The 23842-nt window shown below is 42.2% G+C and overlaps 1 protein-coding gene across 1 annotated transcript in view; it reads right to left on the bottom strand.

Annotated features, from left to right (window-relative positions):
- cacna1g (calcium channel, voltage-dependent, T type, alpha 1G subunit) overlaps window positions 1–23842 on the bottom strand; it is a 341612-nt gene that overhangs the window by 233966 nt on the left and 83804 nt on the right. The window contains exons 11-15 of the mRNA XM_069923288.1: window positions 23010–23181; window positions 20373–20376; window positions 19297–19424; window positions 18668–18812; window positions 18081–18451 (exon numbers count right to left, since the gene is read on the bottom strand). Coding sequence (XP_069779389.1) covers window positions 18081–18451; window positions 18668–18812; window positions 19297–19424; window positions 20373–20376; window positions 23010–23181 — 820 coding nt within the window. The remainder of the gene's footprint in view (window positions 1–18080; window positions 18452–18667; window positions 18813–19296; window positions 19425–20372; window positions 20377–23009; window positions 23182–23842) is intronic.

Raw genomic sequence — 23842 nt, 5'->3', positions numbered from 1 at the left:
GATTTACCAGGATATTGCTCAGTCTTCAAGAACTGATTACAGGGAATGGTTAAACAGGTTAGGACTTTATTTCCTAGAGATTTGATAGAGGTATTTAAAATTATGAGGGGAATAGACAGAGTAAATGTAGATAGGCTTTTTTCACTGATCGTAGGTGAGAAACAAACCAGAGGACATGGGTTAAGAGTCAAAGGGGAAAAGTTTGGAGTGAACATGAGGGGGAACTTCTTCACATAGAGAGTGTGTTACAAGCTGCCAGCTGAGGTGGTGAAAGTGGGTTCAATATTAAAAGTTAAGAACAATTTGGACAGGTGCATGGATGGGAGAATTATGGAGGGCTATGGCTGGGTGCAAGTCAGTGGGAGCAGGCAAGAAAAAGGTTCAGCACAGACTAGAAGGGCCAAAGGGGCCAATTTCTGTGCTGCAGTGTACCTTGGTTCTATGGTTGTAAAATAAGCTGATGTATCATTCAACAGGTAAGTAACTTGCCAATAATCACGAGGTGGAACAGTCACACTGGGATAGTTTATAAGCAAATGCTTGTTCATTAAAACCTTAAGGAAAGGACAAGAGGAAATGGAGGAAAAGGAAAAAGATGCCCATGGAAGTTTTACATGATCATATTCCTGTTGTCAGCATAATGGGGATCTACACAGTTCAGTATCATCATAATCCATCAACAGGTTTAGGAAGGGCTAATTGGAAACAAAATTGTGGATGTTACAAGCTGTGATACATAATGTACAAGGCAGATTTGAAATGTATAATTGTAACCAAATTATGAACAGAAATGGATAAGGTGATCCAGGCTTCGTGGTTGAGCTGATAAACAAAATATGGTCAGTGAAATGTGGAATGAGCTGGATTACACCAATGCCAATGGAATGCTTCATCAGCACGCTTTTGTTTTCTTCCTTTCCACCCCTCAGTGTGGAATTTCAGAAAGCACTGGAAATCAAATAGGGGAACACTTGATCTTTCACTCTGCTCCAGACTCACTGATTCTTAGTGAGGGTCTGAGGATATCTTAATGGACCTCCAATTATCTGAATGAAACATCTGAAAGCAACTGTCTTTAACAGTTGGAGCTCTCAAAAGCCATCTCAGTGATGCTGCGTGTAACTTAAGAATACAACATCCAGAGGCCGCTTCAGACATCAGTCTGTCTTTGCAGATTCCTGATAAAGGCCTCAGGCCTGAAACAATGGTCACCTTTCAATTCATCTGGATGCTGCGTGACCTGTTGAGTTTCTCCAGCACTTTTGCCTATTGCATTCAGAGACCTAGTTGCTAGTCCTGGAAGGCTCCCACCACCAGTACCTGAAGAATGCAAACTCCTTGAGCACATGACAGCAACCTGATAAGGCACCTTAGTAGTCACAAATATTCTTGCCGATAATCAGCATGCATTTACGAAGCATAGATCATGCAAGTCCCAGCTTATCCTGACAACAAATGTCCTATCTAAAAACTTAGATAACAATGGTGACACTAATTTAGCGGTGCTCGACTTCTCCGAAGTATTCAATGTCATTCCCCACCAAAGATTACTTTAGAAGCTCGACTACTTCACTATTCACTTCAACACTAAAAGATGGATTTCCAGTTTCTTGATGATATGTCTCCAGCAGGTGAATGGAAAAAAAGCTCTGAATGGTGTTCAGTGGTACACCCCCAGGGCACAGTGTTAGGCCCACATTTGTTTTTACTCTACATCAACATTCACGGAAAAGTCACAAGCACCAGTAGACTGTTCGTGGGCGACTGTTTGGTATACCATCCAATTAAGTCAGCTGATAACGAGGATGCTCTCCAAAAAGATCTTGATAGCAGGTAGAATGGTCACAAAAATGAGGCATATAGTTCAATCCTTCCAAATGTGAAACCATGTGTGTCACCAGGAAAAGAAAAGCAGGCAAAACTTTATACAAAATCCTGGGTGTCACCCTTGATGAAACCAAACAGACCAAATATCTTGGCATCAAAATCCAGAGCAACCTGCGTTGGAATGATCAGACGATTCATATAATGGTGAAGGTAACAGGATTCCTAAATTTTCTAAGACACAACTTCTATCATTGTTCAACTTCTGTCAAGGAAAAGTTGTACCTCACCTTCGTCAGACCACATTTGGAATAGCTGCACGGACCCATACACAAACAAAAACACTACCACCATCGAACGAGTCCAAAGCCGGGTAGCCTGATTTGTCACAAATAAATATGGAAGAGAAGCAAGTGTTACAAAGCTTTTGGATTCATTAAAGTGAAGCTCTCTCCAAGACAGATGTGAGGCAAAGCACCTGGCCTGTTTTTACCAAATACTAAACTGCCAGCTCGATATAGACGACCAATTCTCCACCAAACCCAAGCCTGCTCGGAGCAGACGAGGGCACGCAATCCAATTTGTAGCGCCATCTTCCAAGACAGATATGTACAGCAATTCATTCTTCCCCTGTACAATTAAAGTATGGAATAATCTTCACCCAACCATACTCACACAACTAGACCCAATTAAATTTAAGATAGGTCTTCTTCAAAAATCTCCTCCTTAAACACACCCTCCCCCACTTCCAGTTTAAATACGGAATATTTTGGAGGATCAAGAACCAAGAATGCTACTAAACCCAGGTCTCAAAAACATTGGGAGCCAAGTGACCAAAATGATCTGGCATGATTCAGCCCATAAAGTAGTCATAAAGAAGAATTAGGTTTTTTTTAGTTCATGTATGGGATGTGATCATTATTGGTAGTGCCAGTGTTTATTACCTGTTGCCAATTGTTCTGAGAAAGTTGCTGTGTTACCTTCTTGTATTGGTGGTACTACCACATTGCAAATAAGTTGGGAGTTCCAGTACTTAGATTCAGCAAACAAATTGGACTGAAGGGCCTATTTCCATGCTGTACCATTCAATCAACCTGTGACATTTTGTGCAGTGTTTTCACTTTGGTATCTATTGACTTTAATTTTAAAAAAGTATTTTAAAAAAATTAAATTTAGACATAGAGCACGGTAACAGCCCATGAGTCCAATTTACATCCAATTAACCTACACCCCCGGTACGTTTCAGACAGTGGGTGGAAACTGGAGCCCCCAGGAAAAACCCACAGAGACACAGGGAGAACGTTCAAACTCCTTACAGACAGCGCGGGATTTGAACCCAGAGTCCAAATGCTGTCGCTGTAAAGGCTTTGCACTAACTGTTACACCAACCATGCTGCCCAAGGGTTCTTTGTAATAAAGGTAGTCACTTTCACCTCGCCTCTGAAATTTTTCATCTATTTCATCTGTTTTTATTGAGTCACAGCTTGATAGTATTGTCAATGGCAGATTACATCACCTTGCTGATGACTGGGAGTAGACTGACTGGGCGGTAATTTACTGGATAGGATTCGTCCCTGGCCAATTTTCCACATTGTTGGTGAGATGCCAGGGCTGTAATTGGACTGGCTATTTCCAGTGTGAAGGCCTTCTGCACAGCAGCTGCGATGTATGGTAGGCAGCTTTTATGGCATCCAGTGCTCCAAGGCATATTGACATTATGTATGGGGAATCATTCATTTGGTGCATCTGGCTGAATCTGAATATGACTGCAAATGCCACAGCCTTGTCTTTGGCACTCACCTGCTTGGTCTTGCCATCAATTAGGATTCCCTTCTTGAGTCCTCACTGTTCCAGTGTTAATTATCTGGCTGATAGTAATAGTTGCTATTGCAGGCTATGAAGTTACAGGCTTCTGAGGAATATAACACTATAATTGCTGATGTCTCAGTGTCTCATGCATGTCCAGTTTTGAGCTGCCAGATATGTTCTGATTGAAAATATTTGACATGATTACAGTACCAACTAAGGTTGAAAAAAGTCCACAGTTTGCATGACCACACAAGAGCAATCATGGCTTGGCTTCACGAATGAAAATTTAGGAAGGGGGCTGTCCACATCTGCTGAAGGTTTGCTGGGGGCTGATGAGGCCAATGTGGGACAGAGGTACCCGGCTGCAAGGGAATTTCTATTCTGGGCTTGGTGTTGCTGTGTCACTGTTCTTGCTCTGTCCCCTTTTGTTCTCAAGACCCGCCCCTGCACGTGTTCTCAAAGGAGGAGACAGACTGGTGAATGGTGTGTGGTGTGCCACACGATCGGAAGCTCGAGCAGACTGGTCAATGTAACAGGAACCAAGAGATTTCTTCAGAGAGTCCTTGCACCTCTTTTTTGGAGCCCCTCTGTCATGGTGGCCAGCGGAGAGTTCCATGAGTTCTCTGTCTGCTGCTGGGAACAAGGCAAACTACCACAGGACCTCCATGATACAAGAGCAATGGAGTGGTCACAATGACCAAATATCATTATGGACTGATGTAATTACAATAAGTAGACTAATGAAGATGAAGTCAAATGGGTATATCCCTCACTGCCTGCTGTAGATCCAGTATGGCCATTCTGGTGTCACAATTAGTGTAGAATTATTGCAATGCCATTACAGCGCCAGTGGCCCAGGTACAAATCTGTCTGTAAGGAGTTTATATGCTCTCTTCAAGACTTGCATTGGATTTCTCTGGGTGCTGCAGTTTCCTCCCATCCTCCAAAAACATGAGATTGATAGGTTAATTGGGAGTAATTGGATGACGTGAATTTCACGGGCTGAAGGGTCTTATACCATGCTACATCATTAAAAATAAAATTAGGTCCTTCAAGAATCATGCAGTTTTCTCAGTGCTATTGCATCTGTGCTGTCTTGGTGATGGACATGACATCCCCTACATAAGGTATATATTTTTTCCTTGTCACTTTCAAAGCTTGTTCCCTGCTCAGGTAGTACCTTGGGATAAGGACTTACTTCCACTCCAGTTTAGGAGATTCTGAGATAACCATTGAGACAAATGTGGGAGCCATAAACTTTTCCAAATGAAGCAAGGGAGACAGGAGGGTAGTTTGTGGTAGTTTGCTCCTTCCACTAGTTATATGCTGCTTCACCACTCCCCCAGCGCCACAGGACTATTTATATAGGGCTTCTATGTATTCCTAGTATATGGAGTTGAGGATCTCAATGCCATCCTGAATGCTCCTTCCCTCTTTGAATGGCCATGCACATTTCCAGGAGTCAGAGGATGCTTTTGTTTTCAGGAAGGTTTTAAAGGCACAATTCATCTTGTTCTTCTGTATGCCTGGTATCCTCTTCCCATGACAGTGCTTGGGACAGTATGTCTGTTTTGGGGAGTTTGGTATCAGGTATTCAAACAAAGTGCCCTGACCAACAGGGCTGGCTTAGTGTGACTGAGGCTTTGATGCTGCATCCACATCAGCTAAGGTAGGGTGGCCGATGAGGATCAACAGAGTTCTGTTTGACCTGACGCCACACGACTTCAACATGGCTGGTGGGACAGGGCATACATTGGGTTACATCGATGGTATTCTGAGCTAGACCCTGGTTTTGATCAATTTCCTTTCCATCCATAATGAATGTTGAAATCATATCTGCTTCTGTAGCTTCCGCTGCAAACATATTACAGAAACGGACCACCATCTGATTGAAGAAGTTAATCCTCAGGTACCTCTTAAATATCTCCCCTCTCATCTTAAACTATGTCTTCTAGTTCTTGAATCATCCATCCTGGGAAAAAGACCGCGAGCATTTACTTTATCCAAGCCCTCATAATTTTATGATCCTTCGCTGCAGGGAATAAACCTAACCTCTCTCTATAAGTCAAGTTCTTGGGTCCAATAATATCCTGATGAAACTTTTCTGCATCCTTTCCATCTGAATGATATCTTATCCATTGTTGGGCGAGCAGAATTGCACCATGTGAGGTCTCACCAACATCTTGTAGAACTTTTGTGTTCAATACTCTATAGGTAAAATACCTTCCTGTCCAGCTGAGTTGCCAAGTAGATTTTATGGAGGAACATGGAGTATTGTAAAATATGATCCTGTGAGTCCAATATATCAGGCTGCCTGACTAGTCAGTGGGACGTGTCTCGCAAAGAAACTGGGCTTGAGCCATATTCAGAGTTGATGCCTCAGACGATATCAGCTGGCTCATCCAATTCAAACGAGTGGTTTTGCTGCCATTGACTTGCTTTATAGGCCAGTTTAGAAGGGTGGCAGATTGTTTCGCCCAAGGGACTTTAGTTAAACAAATAATGATTTTATAGCTATCCTGCTATTCTACTGTTATCATCTCTAGGATCACCTTTCGTTCAGCACTCTATAGTTTAACTGAATTAAATAATGAAAATGTCGGCTGCCATGGTAATATTTGAACCCATGTCCCCAGATTGTTAGTTAATGGCTCTGGGTTACTACAGCCATTGTTAAAGGTGTATGTGGCAACATGAAATGGTGACTGGATCCTGGTGATGAAGAAGTGATTTTCCTGCTGTACCCCACAATCATTTGAGGTCACCCACACTGTTATTTGGTTACAACAGTTAATCTCAGCAGACAGATGGTAAAGCGTGACTCTTCTTAAGCCATTCTGCTATCCCACTTTCAACCACTCTAAATTGTAGAATTGTGGTTTTTAAATATTTAAGATTTGGATTTAATTGTCTGATTTTGATAATTTAATGCACATTTATTTTCTGGAGGTATCTACGAATACATCCCAGATCACATCTCAAAGCTGAAAAGAAAGTGAAGGTGCATTCTTAAAGTCCCTCTCATGATCTCAGGATGTTTTCAAAATTCTTTGTAGCTAGTTGAAGACTTTTTTATGTCTGGGGACTTTGTTCACAAATTCCCAAAGATGAGATAAATATCAGATATCCTATTTGTTAAGTGCTGGTTGATCTTTTCGGAGGATACAGCCTTGGGTTTTGCTCACTGGGTGCCGATGATCAGAAGTGAACACAGCACTTTGTGTCCATTGTGACCAGACCATCACATAGTTTGAGTTCCTCGCTATTCAAGGTACAAGAAGCAGATACAGACAAAGCTGAAGAGTAATTGATTTCTAGTGTGATATTTTATTGAAATCGGAATGCCAGTGGGCAGATTGGACCACACATCAAAGCAGAGAAACATTGGTCAGTTGTTGGGAAATGCTAAACAATATAGATCAGCACCTATCTTGGTTCAGCTGCATTTTGAGAGGTTCAAGATGACATTGATCTTGGCCCTCAAGTAGTCCAGGCATGGACTATAGGCTCTGACTATGTTACATTTTGATGAGATGGAGCATCTGAACACTCCTTCAGTATAAGATCTGTGGCTGGGAACCCCTTCCTCCTGAAGAGTTCCCATGCTCATCTGCCCTGCCTCAGACTCTTTAAATTTAGAAATCCAGCATGCAACAGGCCCATTCAGCCCACATGCACTCAATCAACCTTCTAACTCCTTTGGAACATGGGAGGAAACCAGAGGACCCAGAGGAAACTCACGCAGACATGGGGAGAATTTACAAACACATTATAGACAGCGCTGGTTTCGAACCTGGGCCACTGGGCTGCAATAGCACTGCACTTACCAAACTCCTGCTCTACAATTGTTATTCTTGTAGCATTACCAACCAGGAGGGCAGGTGATTAGAAAGTCATCTTGATTACTGGCAACCGTATTTAATTGTGGCTCTGGCAGATTGCAGAAGTGAGTCAATTATTCCTTTAAATCTCCTAGGTGTCAACCATGGAGCACCAAGAGATTATACTTCTCTGCGAGTGGTCAACAGGATGACTAAAGTAGAACCAGGTGCAGTTTCTCAATGCAACTTAACATACAAACGTTGCATGGCAAATGATGTCAGGCCAAGCACACACAATCTGACCAATGTTTAATGTGCACTGTCAGGTGCTGTGATAGGGTCGGCTATGTACCACTTTCATAACCCTGGCATAATAGCCCTATCTTCACAAAGAAAGACACTGATTTTCGATTGTGCAGTAATGAAGAAGACAACGACTCTTCATCCATTTTCTAGGCTTTGCATTTTTCCACAAAGACTGTCAGAATATGAATGGGCATCTGTATTGAAATGAACCGGCTCCTCTGAAGGAAGGACAAGAGTGCAGTGAAAGGTCCGTTTCAAAGTTTATATCCAAACTGAAAGCTAAATTATTTTGTATTTCACCATGCTTTTTACCATTTTGTTCTTTGTTTAGGGCAGGGGTGTCAAACTCAAATTCACGGAGGACTGTCGAGGGCCGAACTAAATATTTATTGAAAATTTTCAACAACATCTGCATGTTTTCTCTTCTTTCAACATATGTAATGTTAAACTTTAGGATATAACTTTAGGAGGATAATGTTACAGGTCAGGAGTAGGTAGCTCAAATTCACCCTTTGCTTGACCTGAGGGAAACATATTTGGTCCCTGTGAAGAGGTAGTCAGCATTCACAGGCTGTGTCCATTTTGGCCTGCATCAGGACTCAGCATTTCCTGCTCACTCCTCAGGCTCTAGGCCTCTATTCACCCTCGACCCACCATCCCTCTACCTGACCAGTCCTTTACCCAACCTCTACTCACCCCTCACTCCACTTGCTCTGCCTCTACCCACCCCATCCTATACACGCCCCTCTACTGCCTCTCCCCTCAACCTGTTCCTCCCTCTACCCGTCTCTCACCCTCTAATCACCCCTCCCCTACTCGCCCTGCCCCTTCCTTTTTACCTCTTCCCTATCCACCCCTCCTTCTACTCATCCCTCCCTCTAACTGTCCTTCGCACCACCATAACTTCCCCTGCCCATTACTCCTCACCTACACCCTCTGCCCACCCCTGCTTACCCACCCACTCAGGCCCAGAGCGCTGCCGATCAGCCTTTGCGGAACAACGGGGGCCGTGCGCAGCCTGCCATGTCCGTCGCACCGACAGGAAATCACGGGCGCTCGCCAATCCACCGCACCGCTCGACAGGTGGGAGAAGTGACTGGTTGTGCGGGGAGCCTTCCAACTGGCTTGCCGGCTGATGACATCGACAGACTTCTTGTGTTACAATTTTGTTTTCCCCGTTCTCAAAGTTTGCACGGTCAACCTGCAACACTCTTGCTCCCTCCGCGTCCCGTGGATCTGATGCCCGGGTGTTGTTAGGATTCCCAGCAGAAGGTTTGTGGAACTTTACCATTCTGGATTCTTTTTTGAGAATATTCTGGCCATCTTTTAAGGGGGGTGGTTTTAGGGGGGAGGGGATAGTTAGGGGGTGGGGAAGGATGTGCAATGAAGGGGGAGGATGGTGGGGGTGACATTACCAAAAAACAGCATCGGCTCTCGCTGCAGGGCGGGCCACCTCTAATACATTTTTGAAATGATCTTGAGGGCCAAATATAATTATATTTGGCCCGCGGGCCAGAGTTTGACATGTGTGGTTTAGGGAGTCAAGCAGGAATCCATGATTCTGTCAGTTATTTTCCCTTTCCAATTGCAATATATTGATACATTAACTATCGAACAACGCATTTAGAGAAGATTTTTAACATTGTAACAAATGCTTCGAGACACTTTCTTCCTGGATACTCCATCAGGGCTGAGGATGATTTGCTCCGATTTCAGTTTGAGATGGGTAAGATGGCAAATACGGGAGATGTAAATTCCACAGTAATTGGAGGTAGGTGGTGGTTTTTCAGGAAGGGGGGCAGCTCGGGAGGTGGTACATGATTTTTCTGTTGGTTTTGCTCCTGATGAAGAGGAGAGGTTCTTTCTCCACTTGAAGCACTCACGAGCCACGGATTTCCACAAATCTGTGAGGTTGCTACACTTTTTCTGAAACACTAAAATCTGTGGATGCTGTGATTGTGGTAAAAGCACAAAAATGCTGCAAGAACTCAGGGGAGGATGTAGCTCTGTGAATGCAGAGCTGGAGGTAAGAAGAAAGAGGGAAATGGAGTGAGAGGAAAGGAAACATGGGGATAGGGGAAGGAAGAGACAGGGGAGGTGAGGGGGGAGGGGGTTTGGGTTAACGGAAACCAGAGAGGTCAATATTAATGGAAAATGATGGAAAATGAACTGTTGTTCCCCAATTTGTAGGTGGTTTCAGTCTCGCAGTGCATGAGACCATGGTCAGATATATCAGCATGGAAATGGGGCAGGGAATTGAAATGAGTTTCCACTGGGAGATATCTGCTATTGCAGCAGTCAGAGCTGAGGTGCTCAATAAAGCCAACTTTCAGTCTGCGTCCAGTCTCTGTGATGTAGAGGAGATCATAATGGAAGCCTCGAATACAGTAGATGACCCCTGCTATCATACCATATCTCTAAATTAATGAAAAAAATTAAAAGATCATTTGCTTAAGTGAAAAGATTATTTTCCATTTCTGGGATCTGGGTATTACTGGCCATCATTTATTCCCCTTTCCCTGACAAAATGGTGGTAAGCCATTACAATCCTTTGGGTGAAGGAATTCCCATCATTTAGACCCAATGGTGATGCAGACACACAATGCAATTCCTTGTTGTGCAAACTGAAATGGTAACTGCAGGTGTAACACACAAAGTGCTGGAGAACACAGAGGGTTAGGCATAATCCTCGGAAGCAAAAGACGGTCAATGCATTGGGCTGAAACCCCTCATCAGTAAAGGTTGTGGCCTGAAACATCAACTCTCCATTGCTTTCCATGAATGCTACCTGACTCCAGCATTTTGTTTGTGCTCCAGTTTTCCAGCATCTACTGTCTCTCTTGTTTGCTTCTGGGTAACTGCAGGTGATGGTGCTCACTGGAGTAGATGAGATGAGTAACTGCAGTGCACTTAATAGATAGCAGACACGAGACATGATGGAGAAAAGCTGTGACATTTAGAATAGTAGATATGGTCCCAACTTTTTCTGCAAGGTCAAGTTTCTTGAATGCTTTTGACATCATCTGGACAACCAAAGATTATTCTATTATAGAACATAGAAATCTACAGCACAGAACAAGCCTTTTGTCCCATAGTTTTGTGCCAACCTAATTACCTACTCTAACAATTGTCTAGAATTTCCCAGTGGCATAACACTTCAATTTTCTCTGTTCCATGTTCCTATCTCTTAAAATATCCCATTGTACCTGCCTCACCACCATTGCCAACAACATATTCAATGCACCCACCACTCTCTGTGATATAAATCTGCCATTCACATCTCCCTATACTCACTACCAAGCACCTTAAAACTATGCTCCCTCATTGTGGGCATTTCAGTCCAGGGAAAAAGCCTCTTGACATCTACATGATCAATGCCTCTCATAATCTTATACACCTTTATCAGGTCACCCCGCGTCCTCCTTTACTCCAAGGTGAAAAGTCCAAGTTCATTCAACATATCCTTATATTCATGCTCTCTAATCCAGGCAACATCCTTGTAAATCTCTCCTTCCTGTTGTGGTCACCAGAGCAGAACACAATGTTCCAAGTGCAATCTAAGATCTTATATTGCTCCAACAATCTCACAGCTCTTGAAATTGATCCCATAGTTAATGAAGGCCAGGACACCATATGTCTTCTTAATCACACTATCAACCCATGTAGCAGTTTTGAGTGTCCTATGGATGTAGACTCCAAGATCTCTCAGTATGTCCACCCTTCATAAAGTCCTTGCATTACCATTGTTTTCTACCTTAAAATTTGGCTCCCCTGATGAAGCTAATCAGATTATGCCTCTAAATGCTTGTAAATCCTGACTCTCAGGATTTGTCCACCACTGAAGTAAGACTCACTGGTCTATAATTTTCTGGGTTATCTCTACTCCCTTTCTTGAACAGGATAACATTTGAAGTCTTCCAATCCTTCTGTCCCCAGTGATGATGTGAAGGGAGCTCAGCAATCTCCCCCCTCACTTCCCACAGTAGCCTTGGGTAAATCTATTCTGATACTTGCGACTTATCTAACTTCATTCTTTTCAAAAGCTCCAACGCACCATAATGACGTCTTAATGTCAACATGCTCAAGTCATCCAAATTGCCAAATTATTTTTCTCTGGTGAAGCAAAACATTCATTAAGTATCTTCGCTACCTCCGCCAACTCCATGGACACGTTTCCACTACCATTCCTGAGGCGCCCTCTCCTCCTGCAAGTCATCTTTCTGATTTGTGCTTTGTAGATTGTGGGAAGAATCTGGGGTGTCAGGAAGCAAGACTCATACCATAGGATCCACAGCCTGGCCTGCTCTTGTAGTCACAGCACTTATGTGGCTGGTTCAGCTGCATGTCTGGCAAATGATGATCCTTAGAATGCTTATGCGGATGGCAGAAGGGGGGTGGGAGGTGGTATAGTCACTGAATGTTAAGTTTAGGTGGCATTGAGACTCCTGCAGTGCATAATGGATCTGATTGGGAGGACCCTTCTTACCAATAACCAAGCAAAGGACTTGTCGGCATTCAATGCAAACATACTTCAGTACCTAATAAAGTCATCGAGCCTGCTGGGTCTAAACACCTCCCTCTGAAATTGAATTCTTAACTACCTATCGGGGAGACCTCAAGCAGTCCAGATCAGTGACAGTACTTTCAAGACAATCACACTGAGCACGAGATGGGATGGGGGCAGGGCTGCATGCTTCGTCCACTGCTATTCACTCTGCGGACCCATGACTATGTGGCTAAACACATCTTGAACCACATCATCAAGTTTGCTGATGACCCAACCATGGTGGGACTTAATAGTAAGAATGAGGAGTCAGCGTACAGAGATGAGGTGCAGTCGCTAACAATCTGGTGCAGAGCCGACAACCTGCATTTGAATGTTAATAAAACAAGAGAAATAGTTATCGACTTTAGGAGGGCCATGGGACCATGGTCCATTGACCACTGACGGCTCAACCATTGAGATCGTCAAGAATATCAAGTTCCTTGGAGTGCACTTGGCAGAGAATCTCACCTGGACCTTTAGCACCAGCTCCATAGCCAAGAGAGCCCAGCAGCACCTCTACTTCCTGCAAAGGCTGAGCAAAATTCACTTCCCACCCTCCATCCTCACTACATTCTATAGAGGATGCATTGAGAGTGTCCTGTGCAACTGCATCACCACCTAGCTTGAAAGCTGTATCTCCTCGGACTGCAAGACCCTGCAGAGGATAGTAAAGTCAGCGGAAAAGTTCACTGGGGGATCTCTTCCTACCATGAAGGACATCTACAACATTCAATGCAGAGAAAAGGCAATAAACATTGTGAAAGACTCCACACACCCCTCATGTATACTATTCTCCCTTCTACCATCTGGTAGGAGGTACATAGCACTCAGGTCCTTATGTTCAGATTGGGCAATAGTTTTTTTCTCCCAAGCCATCAGGCTACTGAATTCCCAGAACATATGTGGATAGTGTACCATGGACCTTTACTGTTAGCACCTTAATATTTTAATATTTAAATGTGTTTAACTTCCATTCTCTCTTATATTTACGTAAATATGCTCATATCTCAACTTTACCGTGCAAGCATGGCATGAATGATAAATAAAGGTACTTGACTTATTTGAGAGATTTGGTAATGAAGTATTCTGCCAAATGACTTTGACAGACTGTTTAGAAAATTATCTGATAGCTTCTTGTACTTTTGTGCCTCAAGGACACTCTGTGTGGAGTAATGTTTGATTATCTCATGGTCAAAGGTATTGGTTTGGATAAAACTTTTCGACAAGGAATGTAGCAGTGGCTAATTGAAAGAAATTTTCCTTAGCAACTTGGCAATGCCTTCCTGTGAGACACCTTACCAGGTGGCGATCTTTTGTGCTTGCATACCCAAGTTCCAAGCATACCTTCATGGGTCTCCAAAGAGATCTTCACTATCTCATGACTGATTAGAAATGTGACTGTAGGAAGCAGAACGACTGTACATTGTTACCCATTTCATTCCACACAACTAACGGCTGACTGGAGAAAAAAATGATTGATAATGTTGTAAATCTGGAAGTCGTACAGATTTGCAGCTCTGGCACAAGCATCTTGTACCTCCAGTGTGCGACTCATAAACCAGCTAATTACCACTCTTTTGTTGGGGCTTTCTGGCTGCAGTTTCAAATACCTATGACAAAATACATTAGTACCGCGCACAAATTCTCAGACTTGAACACAAGGCTATAAAATGCTCCTTTGCCACTTATATTTCATTGAAGCCTGACTCCCTTTGGAGTGCTTTGTCCCCATTCCAAAATTCTTGGCTGCCAGTTATAAACATCCATTAACGTATACAAGTGATATAATCGGATATTTGTGGGCCCTTTACACTCTGTTTTTCACTTAAGATGCCTTTTCCTCCATGTGTGATTTGACGAAATGAAGCCAGAAAATGTATTTCAAGCATTTGTTTTCAAATCCATTTTCAGGCATCAGGGCACACAAGAGAGGTTGCAGATGTGGGTCCTAGAAATACAAAAGAAACTGCTGGAGGAACTCAAGCAACTTTTGCAGAAAAGCATAGTTGGGGTTTTGGGACATCAGGACCGAAAGCATGGAGGGGGTGATAAACGGTATAAAAAGGCAAACGTGGTTGGGGGAGAGTGTGAGGCAGGAGCTGGCAAGCTGTGGGTGGGACTAGGTGAGGAGGAGGAGGATGGACAGTTGGAACTGGGAAGGGGAGACTGGCTGCTGGGTGGTAGGTAGAGAGAGAGCGAGATAAGAAAGGGAAAAAAAGAGGTAGAGGAGCCAGATGAGGGGAAGGGAGGCTGGAAAATGATGTGGAAACAAGCCCTACCCAACAACTGATGAAGGTAATAATGGAAGATTACGGATCTATTTTCCAAGAAGATCCAAATCACATGGAGACCAGGAATGGAAGGTAGCTGCAGCTGAAGACAGGAGTAAAAGTGAAGGTTTGTTTAATATATCCACAATGTGAGGCCCAGACCCTGGGCTACGGTGATGCCGGGCCTGTTTGTTAAAGCTCCTCTACTTTCCTCCTCCTTTTGCCGTTGATCCCAGTACTCAGGGTACTATCTCCACTATACAATTGTGAACAAAAATTGAAAGCCATTCTCAGAAGATTGGCCTTCAAAAATAATTTTTCACCAGACAATGAGGTAAATCCATCATATTTTCAGTAACTACAATTGTGCTCTTTCTTATACTGCATAGAATAATAGTATTACAATGAGCATATAGTAGTACATTAACAAGCCTATTCATGCAATAATAATCTTTTAAAATATAGGAATGAGAATACACTAAAGCTTACTTCTTGGTGAGGTTTGTTACCTAATTCCTTTAATTAACAAAAGTTGATCAATCTTAGATTATAATTTACAATTATTCGACCAAATGCCATAGTTCATGGTGATTCCAAATTCATCATTTACACATTTTCTTACGAGAATGAAGGAGGTCATTTGGCCATTTGAGTCTCTCAGAGCAATCTTCCTCACTGTTTTCCCTGTAACGTACTCTCGCGTATGAGCCAATTGATGACCACCTTGATTTGCTCACTACCCATTACTCACTACAGTCGCATATTAACCGAACAACCTGGGATGTGGGCAGAAACCAGAGGATCTAGGAAAACCTACAGGGCCACAGGGAGAACATGCAGACTGTATGCCACCTGCGGTGAAGAAACTTCACACGAAAAACCTTCGCTTCAAAAGCTTCTCAGCATAAAATAATCAAGAGTTGTTCAGTGCTGTAGAAAGTACCAATAAATATTCATGGAAAATACAATAGTGGGCAATGTTGTGGGAAAAGCTGGGGGTGTTGCGTATCCTCAATTTTTGCTAGTGGCCGTCCTAGTTTACAGGACTGGAAAGGAATCCATTTTAACTCTCTGTGGTGCATGGAATGATCAAATGGTCATCCAATGTTCCTTGTTGGCCCATACATCAGCTGCAATCTCACAGTGTAGAGAAATGGGACTGAGAAATTAAATGGGCTATTTCTGTTCTTTTGTTCCTAAAGAGGACAATTTGTAGGTTGGCTTTGCTCGGCAGCAAATGCAAATCATCACTGGGTCTTGGGGAAGACAGAAGTGAAGTTTTTGGCCTTCTATTAAACGCAGAGAACCATAAACTCCCAGCATTGGTGAGACTCATGATAGGCCTGCTGAAGTTGGCAAAGTAAGATGGGGCCTACAGGATACCTGCAGCGAGATGGTTGGGTTGTTGTGAGCAGCAGACTCCAATTTTAAAGAGGACCACAATGTTCAGATACACGCAATGAACTAAGAAACCCATCTCACCTTCAGTTAAGGCTAAAAGTGGCCTCCATCAGCAACTACAAAGGCCCTTGCTGTTTTCAGGGCACGCATGTGCAAATTGATTTTAGTTGAATAATATCCAAACATGAATTTGACAGAATTGCACATCCACGCACATGTCTGGCCACTTAGTTGTATAAGCATGTCATAAACACAAGGAACCTGGAAGCAATTAACTGCTTGAATAAGAACTACAGTTGGAATTCAATTGCACTTGGCAACAGGCATATTAATGAAATTCTATTGCAAGATGGATGTACATGTTATGAGCCCAAGTGTTACCTTGAGGTTAATGTTGCTGTGGAAGGTGAACTGATGCTATACCAAAGGCTTTGGTGTTGCGCCATGTGGAGAAAAGGACAAAAGTATGGAGGAATGAGTGGTTCTTAGTGGTTCTGAGCGAAGCTGGAGGGTGGATTGAGGGTGCATGGGGTGCAATGAAGGAGAGTATCACAGTCCAAGATGTACATTGCTAATAAAATTATCAGGAGTATATCAACTCATTTTCTGAATTACAATAAATTCAAGCTAAATTTTATGGAGCAATTATTATCAAAAAGAAATAATTCAATGTACAATAAGTGTTGATACATGTCTGATATATTAGCTTCCACCTTTAGTCTTTATGGTGTATCCACTATTTATTTATTTTTCTGCAAAGTGTATAAGGTTGGATAGAAATTGTGAGATTGCTTTGATGGACTGTTGTCTATGAAGAGCTTTGAAGCCAGCTGCTCAGCTGCTGAACATCAGGGAGTTCTCTTCAATTGGTCGGAGGGCCATTGAGCTTGGGGAAGGAAAGACTTCACTGGATCTTTGTGAGCCTGTGAGAAATTCACTCGATTTTCTGCCAATGCAAAGTCAAGTTAGCTTACATAAAATAGAAAATGAATACTGTTATCATATATTTATATTTAAGGGGGCTACTCACTTAATCCTGGATCTGCAATGCAAAATGTCATGCCAAATTTCACTGAAATACATGTTGAATTTAAAAGAATCCAATAACTTATTGACAAAGCCATTTTGGTCAGATTCAAAATACCTGGTGAACAATTACATGTTTCTATCATGGCACAGGTATAGCGGCAGGGACCTAAGTCTAAGCTCTCACATTCATAATTAAAAGTTCCGTGGGCGCACTAGATTCTTATGTTTCCTTGGAGAGCAAGTGAAACATAAAGCAATAACAACTTAATATAGAGAGTCCATTCAGTGTCGTACAACATCCCTAAATACTTCATGTGAGCATAATCAGAGAATATTTGATCAGAGCTAAAAGAGACAGGTGACAAACTGCTTGGTGAGCAAGGCAGGTTTTACACAGCTTCTTAAAGCAGCACAGTGAGCTGGAGCCACAGATTTTAAGTACAGTAGTACCGTAATTCCTCATCACAAGAGCTTGACATCATGCAGTTGAAAGCTTTCCTGTTTGATTCCTGACTCAGACAAAATACTCAAAGACGGTCCTGGGATACAGTTTCTGTGTACAAAGAGGAAAGCAGAGAGTTGATCTCAAAAGGAGATCAAATTAACTCAATCTTTTCTTTCAGACATAATTCTTTTATTCCTTTATATCAACTACACCAGGAACCACAGCATTGATGAGGAAAGATTGTTGCAAGGCCAAAATATTCAGATGAAATTCGACATGCTTCACCAGCTATCTACTGTTTCGATATTAGTTGAATATAGGAAACCAAAGAGGCTGGAATTCGGATGGATGCAACTTTATGGTGGGAACCTATTAAATATCTGCTAAAGAGTTGTTTTTTTCCAAAAATTATTATTAATAGTTTGTTGAGAGTTGGACTTATTTCTGTCTCCTGCTTCATTTATAACTACTCTGAGCCTTTTCTCCAGAGAGGCTTTCTTGACACAATACATAATAACCTTGAGCTCAACCTGTCGTTGAAATGGAACTGCAAAATGACTCAATGCTTGAAGTGCATTGAAAAGATAAAAGCTCTGCAAGGTGAAAGGAGTAACTTATTTCTCCCTTACCTGCTCATGGTATTCAATCCCCATACTCAATGTGTTGATGAGAATAGCAATCATAATTCCACGGCCAAAATATTTGCTGTCAACAATTTTGCGGCAGGTATTGCAGACCATGTTCCAAAATGTCCAGCACTTTGTTGCTCCTCGTTGGTTGCGTTGAGGATCTCGCTGGTCACTGTAGTGAGTATCCTGGGTGAATTCATACACGCCCTCACTCTCTGAATCCAGTGTCTCATTATCCACCACCTCGGTTTCATTACTCCGGATGCAGATGGGACAGCTTTGTGGATCACAGTTCAGAATGTCGGCTGTTCGATTGGGAGAGCTATAGGGTAAGCAGTGACCAGACAACTTGCAGGAACCTTTACAAGGACCTGTAGGTTGGGAAGTAAAGAAAGTCACATTTGGCATTTTTATTTTCAAAAAGAAACATAGAAAACAAAAAACAAAATACCACAAATAAAATCCTAAAACACTAGATATATGCAGAACAATTTTTCTGTATTTTAAAATATTTAGACGTTCAGGCCATTTTGGCCCACGAGTCCATGCCACCCAATTTACACTCCATTAACCTACACACCCGGTACGTATTTTTAGAAGGGTTGGAAGAAACCGGGGCCCCCAGAGAAAACCCACGCACACACGGGGAGAATGTACAAATTCCTTATAGACAGCACTGGATTTGAACCCCCGGTCCTGATCACTGGTGCTGTAAAGGCGTCGCACTAACCACTACACCAACGAGGCCACCTTTATTTGATGATATTTTGTAGAATTAAAAGGTAAAGGTAAAAGTAAAGGTTCCATTATCATCATGTTAGAATGTAATGAGAGTCACCACTTTGTCCAGCACCCCTCACTCCTACAGCACCTGATGTTCCTAGGCGGTCTCCCCTCCAAGTACTGACCAGGCCTGAGCCTGTTTAGCTTCCTAAATCAGACAATTCCACGTGTATTCAAGCTATTAACATTCTGAATCAACAAGATATAATTCTCATTTCTTCCCACATGCACATTTGTTTCATTTTTCCATCTCATTTGTTTTTACAAGGAATATCAATGAACACAGTTGAGGAAAATTCCTTTTTATTTGATTACACAGACAGTACTTCAAATCAAAGCATAATATACAAAGGGCCAATGGAAAGCATACAATTGATTTGTAATGGGCAAATCTTTCTCCTTTCACACTGAATAATCTGTTGTCAAAATATACCGAATAAAGCAGCACAAAATCATATGGGAAGGTACACTCTTCCAATTTGCTCAGTGGTAGAATTATCTGGATCTGACACAGATCATAACGTGTATAACTTGCTGTCAATTTCAACTCAGTCACCATGCCTTGATCGAATGAGTTCAAATCAATTGTTTCAAAACAAGCCGTTATTCATATTGAAATCATAAATGTTCCTTCATTTCTTTGCAAGTTAAAAAGGTACCATGATTATCAGTTCTTACATCAGTGACTCAGATGATGGGATAAAGTGAATGAAACAGACTAAATATAGAGGTGTTAGCAAAAAAAATTAAATCCCATCAAAGTACCTGTCCAAAGGCCTTTTAAATCCTGAAAGAGAACCTGCCTCCATCATCTCCCCAGGCTGCTTAACTTCCAGGCACCAACTTTTCTTAGAAGAATATTTCAATATTAATATCATTATGTCTGAAATTTAAATTATCCCAGTGTTTTAATCATAGAAATGTTAAATATATTCTTGTAGTTATGTGGAAAATGAAAAATTAGAATAGATGAAATAAGAGTCCCAGGAGACTCATAGGGGCACTAACTGCAATGTCAAATGGCTTGTCTCTGCTATATCTAGAGGAATTTGAGTTTGTTATCCAAGATCTCAGGACAAGGGTTTGGTGGGTGAAATTTTGGCAAAGTGCTTTGCTGTGAAAAATCCAGCTGCTCTGATGTCTCTGATATAATTTGGTTCCTCACTTAACAATTGCATCCAGAGAACCGATAAGGTCTCTTGACAAATTAATTGAAGATTTGGATCCAAATCCTTACGGATTTCTGCCCCTTGTTTTTGGCTCCATCAATAGTCTTACAATTTAGATGTATGGCACAGTAATAGGGCCTTCCGGCCCATTGAGTCTGTGCCCCCAAATTACACCGATCAACCTATAACTCCCGTACATTTTGAAAGGAGGGAGGAAATCTGAGCATTCGGAGAAAAGCCATGCAGACACAGGAAGAATGTGCAAACTCTTTACAGACAATGCCAGACTGAAACTGCATTGTTGGTGCTGTAATAGCGTTGCGCTAACTGCTTCATTAACCTTTCTAAGAAGAGGAACGAAAGCATTATGTACAACATGAATGCATCAGTTTCAAAACCATCGTAAAATTTTCCCTCCTTCACTCATCTTCTTGTAAAACATCTACTGTCTTTACTCATTTTGATATATAACACACTTACCATTATTTTCACACCATCAGGAATAGATGGATAAGGCCATTGGTGAGCGCCTCTACTATAACATAAGCATTTTTCCAAAACATTGATTAAGTTGAACTTGGAGAATTGTGTTTAGTTCTGATGGCCATACAAAAAGTATGTGATTGCACAGAAGGATGTGCAGTGGAGACTTGTATGACCATAAGATATAAGAGCAGAAGTAGGCCATTCAGCACAAGTCGACTCCACCATGAGCTGATCCATTCTCCCACTCAGCCCCACTCCCCTACCTTCTCCCCATAACCTTTGTTACACTGACTATTCAGATACCTACCAATCTCTGCCTTAAATACATCCAATAACTTTGGCCTCCTCAGCCAAGTTATTGGAAGCAAACCCCAGAGGTTCACCATTCTCTGGCTAAAGAAATACCTCCATTTCAAATATGCTCCATTTAATCCTGTTGTGCCCTATCATGGAAAACCACCATGCCATATTTACTCTGTACAGGCCTTTCAATATTCAAAATGCTTCTATGTGGTCCTACCTCATTCTCCTGAATCCCAAGGAATACAGTCCAAGAGCCATCAAATGTTCCTCAAATGCTAATCTCTTCAGTCCAGGAATCATTCTTGTGAATCTTCACTGAACCCTATCCAATGCCACCACCTCCTTTCTCAAATAAAGAGCCCCAAATTGTACTCCAAGAGAGGTCTCAACAGCCCTTAAAGCTTCAACAGCACATCCCTGCTTTTGCACCCTATTCCTCTAGATATGAATATCAACATTGGATTTACCTTCTCTGATTTAACCTGGAGGTTAACCTCAAGAGTATCCTTGCACGAGGACCTGCAAGTCCTTTAGCACCTCTGTTTTGAATTTTCTCTTCATCTAAATAATATCCCTTTTATTCCGTCTATCAAAGTGCATAAGCACATGCTTTGCAACATTGCCTTTTATTTACCACTTCTTTGCCCATTCTCCTAATCTCTCTGCAGCCTCTCCACTTCATCATCACTGTCTGACCCTCCACCTATCCTTGCATCATCTGCAAACTTAGCCAGAAAGTCATTTATTCAGCAATCAAAATAATTAACATCTCACATAAAAATAAATGACCCCAAAACTGACCCCTGCGGAACACCACTGGTAACCAGCAGCCAATATAATCCTTTGATTTCCACTCTCTGCTTCCTGCCAAACAGCTAATGCTCTACCCATGTAAGTATTGTTCATGTAATTCTATGGGCTCTCATCTTGTGAAAATCCAAACATGCCCCATCAACTGCATCTCGTTTGATGAGCCTGCTTATGGTTTCCTCAAAAATTTGCTGTAGGGTTTTCAGGCAAGATCTTCCCTTAATCCTTTGGACTGTGGCTATTTTTAACCTGTCATAATATACATTTTGAACTGGATCCATGGGTAACTTACAGTACAAAAACCAGTACGAACCAGCTGGTGGTTGCCCGAGAAAATGGGGTCATGGAGTGTTGATATTCTCTGAAAGCAGGGACACAGAGTCTAAGGGGTGAAGGAAACTATACTGACTTTGATCTTTCATGCTATACACCTCTAGGAATGTCATAACCTCACCCTTGACAATCGACTCCAACAACTTCCCACCCACCAATGTTGGACTAACAGGTCTCTAATTTCCTTTCTGCAGCCTCTGTCCCTTTTTTAAATAGGAGAGTGACCTTTGCAATTTTACAGACCTCCAGAACCATGCCAGAATCCTTAGAAGATGATTATTAGTGCCTCCATAATTTCTATAGCTCCTTCTTTCACATCCCATCTGCTCAAGGAGACTTATCTATCCTTAGACCATTTTCAATGGATATTGTCTGGATTAGAGGACTTTGGTTAAGGGGAGGAATCTGGACATATTTTCCCTGGACTGATGATGATGAGTTTATTGTCACACACTTTGTACAATATGTATTGGTGCTGAAATTTGTAAAGAAATATAATAGTAAACTGATTGAATTAAGAGACAATAAATATATAAGATAGATGTAAATCTTCACTGTAATCCTGGAGTAAAATGAATGATTTGCAATAGTGTAGACAGTCCATGATTAGTGTACCAAGGGGATATTCAAGAATCTGATGGCTGTTGGAAAGAAACTGTTCTTGAACCTAGAGGTGCTCGTCTTCAGGCTTCTGTACCCTTTGCCTGAAGGAAGCAGTGAGAAGAGGTTGCGAACAGGGTAATCGGGGTCCTTTTTTGAAGTTGGCTGCCTTCTTAAGGCAGAGTCTCACATAGACGTCTGCAATGGATGGGAGCATGTGATGGACCCAGCTCTGTTCACTATCTTCTGCAGCTTTCTGCTCTCCTGGGTAGATGAATTCCCAAACCAGGCTCTAATACAACGAGTCAGCATTCTTTTGACCATGCATCTGTAGAAATTTGATACAGAATCCAACGGCATAAAGATCTGCTCAGACTGAGGAAGAGGAGGTGCTCATGGTTGCCTCTATGTGCCGGCTCAAGGAAAGGCCTTCTGAAATATATACTCCCAGGAACTTGAAGGTTCTGACTTTCTCGACCTTCATCCCATCATTACAAACAGGTGTGTGGATCCTTGGCCTCTCCTTCCTCACATCAACAATACACTCCCAGGTCTTGATGACATTGAGAACAAAATTGTGGTCCTGGAACTGCCCAACCAGATTCTCAATACCCATCCTGTATTCAGACGAATCATTTTAGAATCAGAATTAATTGTCATGAACGTATTGTGAAATGTATTATTTTGTGACAGCATCACAATGCAAACATTTATATGAACCACACCAAAATGAACAAAAATAGTGCAAGAGAAAGAAAAAGGCATGGTGAAGTAGTGTCTTCAGTTCATTCAGAAATCTGATGGCAGAGTGGAAGAAGCTGTCCTTGTGCTGCCGAGTACTCATCTTCAGGTTCCTGTACCTTTTTCCCGATGGTAGCAGAGTGAAGAGGGCATGGCCTGGCTAGTGGGGGTCTTTCAGAATACAGGCTGTTTCCTTAAGACACCGCCTCTTGGAGATGTCCTCGATGGAGTGAAGACTGGTGCCTGTGATGTCGCGGGCCGAGTCAACAACCCTTTAGAGATTTTTCCTGTCCTGAGCATTGGGACGACCATACAGACAGGGTTGCAACCAGACATAATGCTCTCCATGGCACACCTGTACAAGTTTTTGAGAGTCTTTGGTGACAAATCTCCTCAAGTACCTCACAAATATAGCTACTTGCTCCAGGGAAGATCTTCTGAGATGTTTACAGCCAGGAATTTGTTCTTCACCCTCTCCATTGCTAACACTTCAATGAGGACTGGTTCGTGTTCTCCTGATTTCCTCCTGAAGTCCAT

This window comes from Narcine bancroftii, chromosome 3, assembly GCF_036971445.1.
Source record: "Narcine bancroftii isolate sNarBan1 chromosome 3, sNarBan1.hap1, whole genome shotgun sequence".
Lineage (NCBI taxonomy): Eukaryota > Metazoa > Chordata > Chondrichthyes > Torpediniformes > Narcinidae > Narcine > Narcine bancroftii.
Note: the sequence above shows the minus strand (reverse complement) of the source record. Positions and strands in the feature narration are given on the sequence as shown.